The sequence below is a fragment of the Schistocerca gregaria genome, chromosome 8 (assembly GCF_023897955.1).
Source record: "Schistocerca gregaria isolate iqSchGreg1 chromosome 8, iqSchGreg1.2, whole genome shotgun sequence".
Lineage (NCBI taxonomy): Eukaryota > Metazoa > Arthropoda > Insecta > Orthoptera > Acrididae > Schistocerca > Schistocerca gregaria.
Window position 1 is genome coordinate 53,515,367 of NC_064927.1, and position 14,446 is coordinate 53,529,812.

Sequence of the window (14,446 nt, forward strand, 5' to 3'; positions counted from 1 at the left end):
TGAGTTCAGGGATGCTTTTCAATATCAAATATGAGACTCTCACCCTTCCCCCAGATCGGGGAGGGCTTGGCCTTTATCACGTTTATGACAGCGCAGTCGCCCTATTTGTGAGCACATTAGTCAAACTATGGCACCGCCGTCCGGACAGTCTGACCAGTTTGTTAATAGAAGAACTAGCACCGCCCTCCCTGCTGCCACCTGTGTCGATACACCACGTCCCCTCCTCGCTTTTCTACATCTTTGTCTTTTACCTCGAACTCAGTTACGTTTACTTATTACCAGCGACTCAATTGGCGACGGCAAAGACGGTTTATCGGGTCCTGCAACGTGGACGACCCGATAACGTCGTGGAGAGGAAGCACCCGACCGTCAACTGGCGAGTAGTGTGGAGGACAATTCACCACGTCACACTGGACTCTGACGTCACAGCGATGTGGTATATCACTGTCAAAGGTAAGCAGGTGACCAGATCAAGCCTACATGCAATCCACATGGTAGACTCACCCACGTGCACGAGCTGTGGCGTTCCGTCTTAGCTGTGGCGAGTCTGCAGCAGTGTGGCACTTAGTGGCTTCGTGGACATGCAGTGCATTGTTTGTTTCAAGACGGCACTAAGGACACTTTAGACTTTTGGAACTATTTGCGAGAACGTCATTGCAAGATCCTCCGTAACCCAAAGTATCAACAATATTTTTCCAATTATTTGTGGAGTGCGTTCCACGACCCTCCACGTATCTGGAACATCACGGTAAGAGAAGCTAAAAATTACAAGACGATGATAGAACACTACACGAGAAGTCATACCTGGATGATACAGCAGAGTTTCGTCGTGAACCCTCACACTCTGTAGCAGTATTTGCCCCATTTTCTATTTTTGTCCCCGGTGCTGAAAAGTCTTCGCAGTTTTTGTTTCCCATCAAGTGCAAGATGTAGCACTGGTTAATGGTGGTATGGATTCCACCCTTCAGTTTTGTTTCATGGTTTCCTTAGCCCCGCACTTTTCTCTCTTTCTTTCTGCTTTTTCTACAACTATTAGCATGTTTTTAGTTATGTGCGTCCCCAACTCGACGCAGCGAGTGCACTTACTACTTTTCAGTTCCTTACCGTCTAAAAAAAATTTTAATTAAATTAAATTTAAAAAAATATTTAAAAATTTAAATAAAAGAATAGAAAAATATAAGAAGTTCACAAAAAAGGCACGTAATCGCTGGGTCGGTGGATCGAGTTCGCCTCGTCAGTTTTTTTTTCTAACACAGTCATTTTCTTTACTATTAAAAAAAAGTGCGAAACGGTTAAGGTAACCGGCTGGGAAGTGGTGAACGCGGGTCCGAATCTCGAGGAAACTATACAGATTTTTTTCAGATTTTTTTTTTCTAAATTGTAGTTTCCCTTTCAGAATTCTTAAGGGTAGGGGCGTTAATAAGGTACGCAACTCAACACCGAAGAATAATAGTAATAAGGTAGGGAAATTAATTTCCCAAGGAACGTGAACTAGTAAAGAATTAAACTCTAACCTCTTCACACGAAAACAGCTCCGAGTAAGAATGCTGCGAATTCCTCACGAGTGACCACAGATAGCCAGCCGCGTGGCGCTTGTTTACAGCGAGGCACGGGACAGAACGATGCGGGGAGAGTTACTGCATGCTGCCCCTATTGCCTCTTCGTCGTATCATAGTAGTGAACCTCGAAGAACCCAAGCACGACCCTTATATGGTTCAAATGGCTCTGAGCACTATGGGACTTAACTTCCGAGGTCATCAGTCCCATAGAACTTAGAACTACTGAAACCTAACCAACCGAAGGACATCACACACATTCATGCCCGAGGCAGGATTCGAACCTGCGACCGTAGCGGCCACGTGGTTCCAGACTGTAGCGCCCAGAACCGCTCGGCCACTCCGGCCGGCACCGACACTGTGTTTCGATTGGCAAAAGTGTTACAAGACCGTTTTATTATCAATATAGTACCGGAAGCAGGCAGTTCTGTTTCTCGGCGTTCCAGATCGATAGGAGCTGCTATCGTAGAGCGATTTTTGGAGCTTACGAACGAAATGATTTTTGTTGATACTGAAGAACTATACAGTGAAGGCGAAGCAGAAGTTGATTAAGTGGAAGATATCACGACTAGTGAATCTCAAAATGATCATAACACTTTGGAAATGTCCACGTCACAGGCAATCTATGCTCCATCTGTTCCCCTTGAGCTTTACGAACCGGTTACTAAAGGATTTAACTATGGCGCTATACCCCTGGAAGTAAAAGTAAAGGCGGTAGCGCTTGCCAGGAATCACCCAGATTGGAACCCACAAACACCGCAAAAGGATGGATCAACAACAGCCCTGGAAAGGAAGAAGGACCTAAAATTGTGGGAAAATGATATTGTTAAAGGAGGGACATATACCAGGCGATAAATAAGTGGTCATACGACCGATCAGTCGAATCTCGTCGTCGTAACGAGAATCTAACAACGAGAATACACCTGGAACGGGCTGCAGGGATTTTACGTTTGCTGCATCATTATTTTCGGCAAGGAATTTCAAATCGGAATATAAAACTCGCCAACCGCACGTCACTAAACACGTATCCCACAAGGAGGTAGAAAATAGAGAAGATATACAGAAAGTGGCGGCTCCTTTCAGCACATAAACGGCGTCACTTGTGATCGGTTGTAATCGTGATTACGCGATCAACGCTGATCATACAGGATGCAAGTATCTCGTGAACATTCGACGCACGTTATCACATAAGGGAGGAGAACAAACACTTGTCGCAGTTAGTAGTAAAAAAAACTAACATTCCTGCATGGCGCAGTATGCCATCACAGCCTCTGGAAAAGTGTTCCCTAAGGTTTTCCTGTGTTTACTAGAAACGAATATCACATTTGGTCCTCGGGTTATGGAAGTGGTCAAACACTTAGCCAACTCGTTGAAAAATGTTTACATTACTTGCTCCAAGTCCGGGAAATTTACAAATGCGGTTTACAGAACATTTGTTGAGAATGTTTTAAAGCCACACCTTGCTGATAACAAGTTTTGTCTAATATTGGATCGCTGGGGTGGGCAAACTACTACTCTAGTGTATGACACCATGTTTATAGATGACGAGCGTCAACCGACGCGCACGGTAAAAGTAATACCGCCAAACTGCGCACCTCTGTGCTAGATGTGTGATGTTTATTTCTATCACCAGGTTAAAAATTTTATTTCCAGGCTTTAGAATTGTAGTGTGTTTCTGGAAACCCAGCGGGAATTGCACTCCCGCACGGATGCAATAACTGTTCACAGCATAACTCATCACCAACTTTCAGCACCGATTTTAGAGGCAATGATATCGTATACCCGGTGCGTATCAAAATTAATTCCCAGAAAAGACATACTTTTAAATGTAAACCAAGTTAGTTTTCCGCAAACTCTTCGGAAGGAACAGTGAAGCTATTGAAAGATTGCATTATTAGATGTTCTTGGTGCCGTGAGTATATTTCTTTCGAATGTTTATATGAAAGTACCATCCATGTAGTTGTTCGAAAAAAAGTGAGGACACATAACGGTGGATGGAAGAGCCATTGGAAAGTAACCAGGAGTAACATTTTAGTTGTTTACTATCCCAAGAGGTTTGAGAAACTTATTTGCCTACCATTTTATCAATCATAATTGTTTTACTTATCTTATTAACCCTCCTATTCCTATCAATTGAGATACGGAAAAATAGAAAGGAGGAGAATAACTTGTGCTAGGTTTCCTCGAGGTTCGAACCCGCTTCTCGGCAGTTACCAGTTAACTTGAACATTTTTCTTTTGCGTTTTGTTCGTTATTGTTCGTTGTATTCGGTCGTAGCGGAGATCACACGATATCTGTTGAAGTTCGTTGTTGATCGTTTCACTGAGTTTTTGTTTTATTTTTTATCATAGAGGCCAGGCATATCTCTGACCGAACACACAATGGCCGTTGCGCTATCGTCTCTCTCGGCGAAAGTGTTTGCCGTGTGGTTGCACAAGAGGCAGTTAAAGAAGTTTCTTTCCTCGATTTATGGAAAAGTATCATCAAAAATGCTCTATTTACAGTTATCTATCGATCCCATTAATTTTGAGTCGATTGTTCATCATAACCTTTAAGGGCGATTTTCTCAAAAACGGGAGGGTGTTGAGCCAAAATATCTTAGATTGCTTCGTTCTAGGTTGTGCACAAGCGACCTGCCAAATGTGAGCCAAATCGGTTGGCCATGTCTGATGCCTTCCCCTTGTCAGAAAATTGTCTAGTTTCAGAGAAAAATTTCTAGCACTTGCGAATTTAACTTTGTCGTAGTTTCTCATCGACTCTTAAGTCGTTCTGATACTTTTATATTACATGCACAGCTTAAGTTCAGTGTCTGACAGTGCCGATTCTGTGAGGACTGTCTTTTCTGTCACAAATTTGATTGAAATACATCCAGAGTTTTTTTCTTTTAGTTTCTTCGGCATCAGTGTACGCACAGTCTGCAATATCAAGTATTCCATTCTTCCTAATCAAATACGTCCCCTTTTGAAAAGTCGTTCTAAAAGTTTAATCACTTTTTCGCATGTACGCAACCTTCAAATGTGTTTTCTGTTGATGGTGTAGTGGGTACGGACACAGTGAAATGTAAACATTGTAAAAATTATAGATACACATTGAAGTTATTAGTCTTTTGTTTATCTATTCATCGTTTCCAGTGTAACAGACACCAAATACTAGATGTGTGCATTCATTGTAGTGTTCTTTGTATTGCCAAATAACTAATAATTTTTACTAGGATCCGCAACTGGTGTGATTGTGAACATCCAAGAGGCACTCGAGTCATTCGAACGTAACTGCAGCAATGTTTTCTTAGGAAAAACTTACCATTGAACGCCACTGCTACGGAAACGTCTCTTTTGGAAATTAAAATACAACCTTTCTAACGGCAAAACGTAAGGATAGGATTTTTGCAAGTGGAGCCAATTTACTACCCCAAAACTTAACAACGAAATGTCAAACTATCACTATGTTTTGCGATCGCTTGATAGCGAGGTTGCTGAGCTAATTTCTGATTTTATCTCCAAACCACTACCAGCTTCCTCACATAGACACAAAAACCATTTAATATAGAATTTAAAGAATCTGAGTCACGTTCAGTTAAAAAAAAAAAAAATGTGGACTGCCACGAATTTCTCTCCCGTGCGATCACTTTCATCTCAGCGCAGCATCTGCAATCTACCTCCTCAATTACGTGCTGAATATATTCCAATCTCTGTCCTTCTCCACAGTTTTTACACTCAACAGTCCCTTCCGGTGCCGTGGAAGTTATGCCCGATGTCTTGGGGGTGTCCTATCATTCCGTCCCTTCTCCTTGCCTGTGTTTTCCATATACTTTCTTCGCTGATTTTGTGGGGAATCCCTTCATTTCTTACCTTATTAGTCCAGCTAATCTCCAACATTCTTCTGTAGCGCCACATATTAAATGCTCGGATTTTCTTTTCCGGTTTTCTCACAGTACATGTCTCACTATCGTACAGTGCTGTGCTTCAAAAGTACATCCTCATAAATTTCTTCCTAAAATTGAGACCTGTGTTTCATACTAGCAGACACCTTTTGGCTAGGAACGCCCTTTTTGCCAGTGCTAGTGTCCTTTGATGTCCTACTAGCTCTGTCTGTCCTGGGTTATTTTGCTTGCTAGGGAGCAGAATTCCTTAACTTCATCTAATTTGTGATCACCAACCCTGATGTTAAGTTTCTTGCTGTTCTTCTTTCTGCTACTTCTCATTAAATTCGTATTTCATCGATTTACATTCGTTATGTATTTCCTTGTACGCTGTGTTATTCTTTAGTGGGCACAGGAGCGCCGAGAACAAGCTCTTTATCAACAAAGAATTCTTATATTAATTTAATCTACATGTAACATCAAACAGTAAAATTATACATAACTTCGTTGCGGTATCTGTAGCGCTAATCGCTAACAGTATGTTTAAATGATTTATAAATATGTGACTCTCCAATACAGTATCGTTCAGGACATGGCAAGATGACAAGACATTATCCAACTGGCGAACACACAAATGGGGCTAGGTCACGAATGTTCGAGCTTAAGTGCGCCCGCTGCTGGACATCTGAAGACGGGATGCTTGCTGGCGCCGCGTAATCGTTCGTGGGAGCGCCACCGTGCTGCTGTCATGGCTGTAGGAAACGTTGCGCCGTGCCTGCCGGCGCGTATGTGAATGTGCGGCCGACCAGGTAGCGGCAGGCTCAGAAACTATTAATCCATCTTCTGCACTAATTACGCTGTTCGCCCCAGTCAGTAGATCCTATAATCCTCTTCACTTTCACTGAGGACAGAAATGTCATCAGTGAATCTTATCAACGGTTGGCGAATTTTATATTCCGATTTGAAATTCCTTGCCCACAATAATGATGCAGCAAACGTAAAATCCCTGCAGCCCGTTCCAGGTGTATTCTCGTTGTTATATTCTCGTTACGACGACGAGATTCGACTGATCGGTCGTATGCCCACTTATTTATCGCCTGGTATATGTCCCTCCTTTAACAATATCATTTTCCCACAATTTTAGGTCCTTCTTCCTTTCCAGGGCTGTTGTTGATCCATCCTTTTTATCGTTGATATCCTTCTACCCTGTATTTTCATCACACTTCAGAACCTTCCTTTTATTTCTGTCATTGATGCTCCAAGTATAGATTGAACAGCAAGGGTGAAAGACTACATCTCTGCCTAGTACTCATTTTCTCAGATGACACTCTCAACACAAAGGACCAAGTCTATCAAAGAGATGTAATATTGTTTGACCTGAATAAACCATTTGACAACGTACAACATTTAGAAGTATTAACTAAATAATTGATGAGGCAATCATTCACAACTGAGGAACATATTAATGGAGCAAAATCAGATGAAGTTTTAAATAACTTTTTTAATCCGAGCACTTCATTCTTGGTGTTCCAGTCTTGTTGTTTCCTTTTCCTTCTTGTACATATAATTTAATCTCATCTTTCCCTACAGCTTTTTTATTTCACAATTGGATTAATTAATTAACGAAATTAATTGAATTGTTGATATCTTAACTACTCCATATTATATGGAAGCAGTAACAGGCTGCTGACAACCAGTTACTACTACCTCATAAGCAGTGATAGAATGGCTATGTAATTTAATCTTATAATAGAAAATTCGGGTCCAAAATTCCGAGCTAGTCAACCATTCTCTGCAAAGAAGTGTGTGCCCTCTTTTCATTTTGTTTACAGCGAAACAGTTAAAGCTGAACCTTAATCAGTAATACAGCCAGAAGCAAAAGACAGCACCTCCAAAACATAACATTTGTATCTTCATTATATTGTCATGTCTACTTTTCATCGTTAAACAACAACCATCGAAGGATTTGAGGTTTCATTTCAAGCAGGAGACAGATTGTCAATATGATCACAGTAAGAGAACAACATGGGTTCCATAACACTGCACACAAACTGTTGCACATATCAGGGACAATCATACAGGTGAGGCGATAATGAATTGCATGAGATTATAGGAAATAAAATGCTCTAATTTCGCTCATGATCAAATAAATGATTATTACTAACAGAATGTCTAACAAGAGTGTTACTGTTTCAGACCTTCGGAAAACGGCATCCAAACAATTCTGAAGATACCAAGCGCCGACTATTGCGAGCATTACCGTATTGTCAGCTTAACATGTCGTGCATTCAACTTTCTCAAAATAGTAATATACGCAAGAGTGGAGAAAACAACTGAGGATCTATTAGATGACGATAATTTTGAGTTCAGGAGAGGTAAAGGCACTAGACAGGCAGTTACGACATCGTGGTTGATAATGGAAATAAGACAAGTTCATAGGATTTGTCGACCTGGAAAAAGTGTTGGACAGTGTCAAGTGATGCAAGATGTCTGATGGTGTATCTCCAGTCTCATATATTCAACAGTCGTTTTGTTGCCACTTCTACCAAAGGTTTTCAGATATTATCCATCCCTTCTGCTTTATTTGCTCCTAAGTCGTCCAAGGCTCTTGTGAATACTCTTTTAATACTGGATCCCATATCCCCTTGTCGACTCCTGTTTCTTCTTCCGTCACGTCAAACAAGTGCTCCTTCTCACAGACGTTTTTATGTACTCCGTTCAGCTATCCTCTCTCTCTTTTTCATTTAACAGTGGAATTCGTTTTAATTTCAAACACTATTGTTTTGACATTTCTGTCTGGGGTGACAGTTTTTCCAATAATCATATCTTTTCCGTTTTTTTCTTACTTTTCAATGCAGTCACTCCACCTTAGCTTTCCTGCACCTCCCATTTATTTCGTTTGTATTGCTGTACTACTGAATTTCCCTGAAGATTTTTGTACTTCCTTCTTTCGTCGATCAACTGACGTATTGCTTCTGTTACCCATAGTTTCTCCGCAATTGCCTTCTTGTATCAATGTTTTTCGTTCTCTTCATCTCTGACTGTTTTCTGAGCTACTCATTATAGCGGTAGTTACTTCAATACCTTTTGATGAATCACCATCCAAAGTAAGATGCTGCTTCCTCCCTATCAAGAGAACTTTTGTACAGTGATAATTTTGTATGGTACCCTATACGAGATTACTTCAGTTAGTAAGTATTAATGGAATAAAAATCTGCTTACTTTGTAAGTAATTATTTTTTTGTTTGACCATCGGTCTTGAAAGTCTAAAGCTCTGTCTTCAGATGGTGCTAAATAATTAAGAAATAATAAATGTGTGGTAGTGGAGCCAGGCACCCACAAGGGACCAAACCCATGTTGACAATATATGGAAGCATAGGAACGGCAACCAGGGCACCCGCATCGACTTTGTTCTCATCTGTCGAGATGGCCCGCACACCGATGCTCCTACACACACGTGTTGCTCAGTGTGGCTTTGATACCTGTTGGCTGACCCGATCACCACTCATTTATGACTTCTTGAGTGATTTGGGTTCACCTGAAGATGGGGCTGTAGGCATCCAAATCCAATTGTGAAATAAAAAAGTTATTTAAAACTTCATCTGATTTTGCTCCATTAATATATTCCTCAGTTGTGAATGATTGCCTCATCAATTATTTAGTTAATACTTCTAAATGTTGTACGTTGTCAAATGGTTTATTCAGGTCAAACAATATTACATCTCTTTGATAGACTTGGTCCTTTGTATTGAGAGTGTCATCTGAGAAAACGGAATTTGATTTCACACTATGAATGTTTTGAAGATCATGTCAGTTAGTATGGAGGAATTCTTCTGTTAGAAGCATTCATTCAGTAAGTACAAAAATACATCTCAAATATGTATTAGCTATACTAGTAACATATTAAATCTGCATTGTGCACACAAAAGCAGAGTTTTCTACATCAAAACAGCTTCGAATTATCTTTTTATTTGAAAGCCTGTATGATTGTCCCTGATATGTGCAACAGTTTGTGTACAGTGTTATGGAACCCATGTTGTTCTCTTACTGTGATCATATTGACAATCTGTCTCCTGCTTGAAATGAAACCTCAAATCCTTCGATGGTTGTTGTTTGACGATGAAAAGTAGACATGACAATATAATGAAGATAGAAATGTTATGTTTTGGATGTGCTGTCTTTTGCTTCTGGCTGTATTACTGATTAAGGTTCAGCTTTAACTGTTTCGCCGGCCGCGGTGGTCTCGCGGTTCTAGGCGCGCAGTCCGGAACCGTGCGACTGCTACGGTCGCAGGTTCGAATCCTGCCTCGGGCATGGATGTGTGTGATGTCCTTAGGTTAGTTAGGTTTAAGTAGTTCTAAGTTCTAGGGGACTAATGACCACAGCAGTTGAGTCCCATAGTGCTCAGAGCCATTTGAACCATTTTTTTTAACTGTTTCGCTGTAAACAAAATGAAAAGAGGGCACACACTTCTTTGCAGAGAATGGTTGACTAGCTCGGAATTTTGGACCCGAATTTTCTATTATAAGATTAAATTACATAGCCATTCTATCACTGCTTATGAGGTAGTAGTAACTGGTTGTCAGCAGCCTCTTTGTCGACTGAAACTGCTGATCATAACGCTTTATTATTCATTTTGACAAACTGAAAAGTTCTTTCTCTGTGCATAGCCGTTTATTTTAAGTACCACGGGAGCCATCAGTTCTAATTACTTCGGAGGAGGTTTACGTGTAGAGTCACATGTGGCAGGAAGGAAAAGTAGACAGAGTGAAGACTTATGTCACCTGATACAAGGTAATATGTACGTATTATAACTTCAGCATTGTGGATCATAGTATTTGAAGCTGTTGTAACATTACTCTTACTTACAATTAAACTGACAATATGGTTCCAGGTGACAATGCGAGAACAAGGTGGTAATATTGCTGCCAGTCTTACATTGAAATTAAACACTGTAGCCATCTGTACTAAACTGAGGCTGCATTCGGTAGTAATGCGCTGTGGGCATTGCTAATAATTCCAGATAGTAACCACAATCACAAATTATTGCACTCTCTGCATGCAGAAGTAAGTTCAGTTTTAGATATTAATGAAAGATACAGTCTAACAGTAAAGCTTATAAGACGATAATGTGCATGTGGTAGTTTCACACTGCACCAGAATGCAACTACCGAGTATTTTGCAGTAAAATATGTAGGAACTGCTGTTTATTAGTAATTGAATGCTTTTAGAGATCTGTTGACTACACAAAAGAAAGTTCCTGTTGCTTACATTAGTTTGTAGATATCTCTGTCTGTTGCTATTGTTGTAATGTTACTGAAGCTGTTCTACATGCTATTCAGTGGGGGGTACACAAAGTGGTTGCAGAATAAATTATCTCAAAAATTCCCGTTGGAAGCTTTATTTCTGTTTCTCTAGCTAGATCTTAGGATGTCTACCAGCTGCTGGTGGCCGTTCGCCCTGGCGAGGTCCAGTGCGCTGCTCCCGCGGACGTCCCTGGCCTCCACGTCGGCCCCCGCCTCCAGCAGCGCCCTCACCGTGTCTGCGTAGCCACGCTCCGCCGCCCAGTGCAGCGGCGTCTGCTCTTCGTCGTCCTTAGCGTTGGGGTCGGCAGAAGACGCCGCCAGCAGCCGCACCACAGCTACGCGATCGCTTCCTGCAGCGAAGTGCAGAGGGGTAGCCTCGTAGTCGTTCCTCGCGTTCACCTCCGCCCCGGCCCCAACCAGGCACCTCACAGCCTCCACGCGTCCCCAGAAGGCAGCCCAGTGCAGCGCGGTCCACTCCAAGTCGCTGTCCCTCGCCCTCACATCCGCCCCCGACGCGAGTAGCGCCTGCAGGTCCCCAACTGCCCCCTCCTTAGCCGCCTGGATCAGTCTTCTGTTCTTCTCCTCTTGAGAGAGGTTCCTGCACAAAACAGCTGGATAATTACACATTCATCCTAACGCACACACACACAGCTCATTAAGAGTTTTATCACAAAAGTCACACCGAGACCAACGTTAAAAGAAAAAAGAATGTTGCCCAGTGACAAATAGCTAATCTGCAATTATCTCCTTTCTGTGATACAGTAAAATGGGAACGTCTGTGTGTATTATGGTACAGACGAACAGAAGTATCGTCCTCTGTGAGGTACCATCCATTCTTCATTACAAGTTCGCATACTCCATCCTTCAAGTAATCGACTCATTACATTTTATCACATTGATTGTTGACACTGAATTCCTGTAGCTCAGGAAGCAGTCAGTGACGTCCACTGAAGGAAACGCATCCTGCAGTCAGGACTAGTTACCTGTGTGCAGCAATCCCTTCCAATGCTTACAAACATAATACAGAAATTTGTCACATCTACAGATAATCAGTAAAACAATTGTGTCCAATTATTTGCAAATATATAGATACAGTCTTGTTGGACAAAGCATCTTATTAGCAGAAAGTCATTTAATCAAAATATTTCAAACATGGCAATGGCACTAACTGCATAGCCACACCTCTGTGCATGAATACAATTATTGTCACATGCCCCCATGGGCACTTGCTACAATAAACGTCGTTGTATGACAACCAACATGCAAGCATGCAATCAGTCACACAAACACTCACACACCTACATAATTTTAATCTAAATTGTTGCTCTGATATGTCTGAAGGCAACAACAAAACCTTCACGTCAATAAGGGTAAATTAATGTCTCACGAACTTATCTCGATTACCATTAGAAATACTGTTCCAAGTAATTACAGATTTCTTGAAAAAATTGTAGTCTCCGCACCACAGATGTCAACACTGAGAAATACACGACGTCACTTGCACGTGACAGCCTCTGGCACTAACAGACAATATGAGAACTGCTTTATAACCTAAACACAATGAAGAAGAAATTAATTTCGTTATTCAGCTAAGTGAGATTTTACAACTTGTAAATCCACTTCGATCAATTGATCAAGTACTCACTTCCTTCTTCCGCATATATATGTGCATGTAGCGGAGCTAATGTCGCTCTTTCGACTGAAAAGTCATACATTTCATATATTGAAAATGGGTGTTAGTGTTCTGAAACAGTTTCAAATAGTTTAGATCCACTCTATCGTGTGAAGAGGCGAACAACTGGTAATTTTCATCAGCCAACAAGTTGGTTTGTCCCCCACTGTGCTTTTTTAGGTGTGGCCTGGGAGGAAGCGGCGCACCTATGACTGCCTCTTGGGTGCACACCGCTTGAAATGTAGCCTACAGTCTGGTGTGGAATACCAGCAATGTTCCAACATAGTTTTTAAACGCATAGAGTACTGGCACATGTCCGAGTGATGTCTACAAATTCAAAAACTCGTATAAATGCGACTCGAATCCTAAGCTGTAGAACTGGTGAGTACTACGGAGCAACTGGGCTTGTTGACATACAAACGCTTGACTGTCACGGTCACCTGATGCAAACTGCTTAGGATCACTGATGTTGTACGAGATTTAGCTTACCACGTACTCTCATTGTTTACGTACATTTTTGGGGTAGGCCTCACCATCAGTTCCACTGCAAGAACCCCCTGCATGACCAAGTTACGGGAACGCTGTATTTTCTTAGGACAATCATAGGTGACCAGTTTGTTTGCTGTTAAATTCTGTAGTGTTACCTATAACAGGAAGAGATTCTGTTTTTCGTGTGTGTGGTTACTGGGGTAGGCTGTGACGTCAACTTGTAAGGGTGTGCCCAGGCTGTGGACTTGTAACGGCCTCCTAGGAAGTTTGAGACAGATCAGGACGTTTGGTGAAGTAGCCTACTGGTTAAGGCGACTGCTCGTGATAAGCCAGAAACCCGCCTTTCAGTCCCAATGTCGTTCAGGTTGTAAGTGTTCACTACACACAGAACTACCCAAAAAAGCCAGATAAAGAAAAAATTATTTAAAACTCACATAGCTTCTTAACAAACATTCCAAAACATGTATGATGCATGCACATAATTTTTATTCCGCGGTAGGTTCTGACCTCAAGTAAAAGCAAGTTATTTTTACCAGTTATTGGCCAAAAGAACTGCTCATACCAAATTTAAATTTGCTTACTCCCATTTTCCCACTCTTGCTTACTGTGGACTGAATATTCCCTACTTCCCCTGCAAGATGATGCACACGAGAAAGAAACGTAGCAGCCAGAGCACCTCCTACTTCTGGCAGCATAATAAATAATTTTCCAAGCAATCTACCACCCAGATTAACAGTCGGCAAAATCGTAAACGACTGTGTTAAGACAGTGATGTCAGTTGATTTAGACACAACTCTCTTGGTGCCTCTAATTTCTGTGGTCCTCTCATATGCATTTCCCCTTCAAATCCCGATTCGTCGGTGTTGAAAACAAATTCTTTCAAAATGGCTGTGAGCACTATGGGACTTAACTCCTATGGTCATCAGTCCCCTAGAACGTAGAACTACTTAAACCTAACTAACCTAAGGACATCACACAACACCCAGCCATCACGAGGCAGAGAAAATCCCTGACCCCGCCGGGAATCGAACCCGTGAAACCGCACGACCACTAGATGACGGCACAAATTCTTTACTTAACAATGGGATAAGTATGTTTATCTCGTCTACAAATCTTCGGGCCTATTCCGCAGTTTGCTGTGCATCGTCAAGTTGATGCATCGTTGGAAATGTCGTTATCTTACGTCTTACAATTCTTTAGCACTCTTTGAAATTATGCAAACCATCCACTGCTCCCCTTGAAATCACTGTAATTTATGTCGCGCGCAGTTTGATGTGCATAACGTAGTAGGTTACTATTATGCACATCCTGTAAATTTTATGGAGCATCTCGAAACGCGCAACCACAAGTTTTTGTAACACGGCTCCTTGTGCCCCCTTGAATATCCGTATTTTTTCTTATGCGTTACACGATCATATTGATGTGGGCTTAATCTACATCTGTTCATAATCGTTTTTTTTTTTTACTTTTTACTATGCTGCGGGTATCTTCCATGTACGTAGTTATGTTTAGCAAACATTTTTCTTTTACTACGTTTCACTGTAGACGTGGTTTGTGGCTTCCT

At 41.5% G+C, this 14,446-nt stretch overlaps 1 protein-coding gene across 2 annotated transcripts in view; it reads right to left on the bottom strand.

Moving 5' to 3' along the window:
• Window positions 1-6,896: 6,896 nt before the first annotated feature.
• LOC126284648 (CARD- and ANK-domain containing inflammasome adapter protein-like) overlaps window positions 6,897-14,446 on the bottom strand; it is a 67,384-nt gene continuing 59,834 nt past the window's right edge. For both annotated transcript variants that reach the window (XM_049983735.1, XM_049983734.1), the window contains exon 5: window positions 6,897-11,319. In XM_049983735.1, coding sequence (XP_049839692.1) covers window positions 10,830-11,319 — 490 coding nt within the window. In that variant the 3' untranslated portion in view covers window positions 6,897-10,829. The remainder of the gene's footprint in view (window positions 11,320-14,446) is intronic.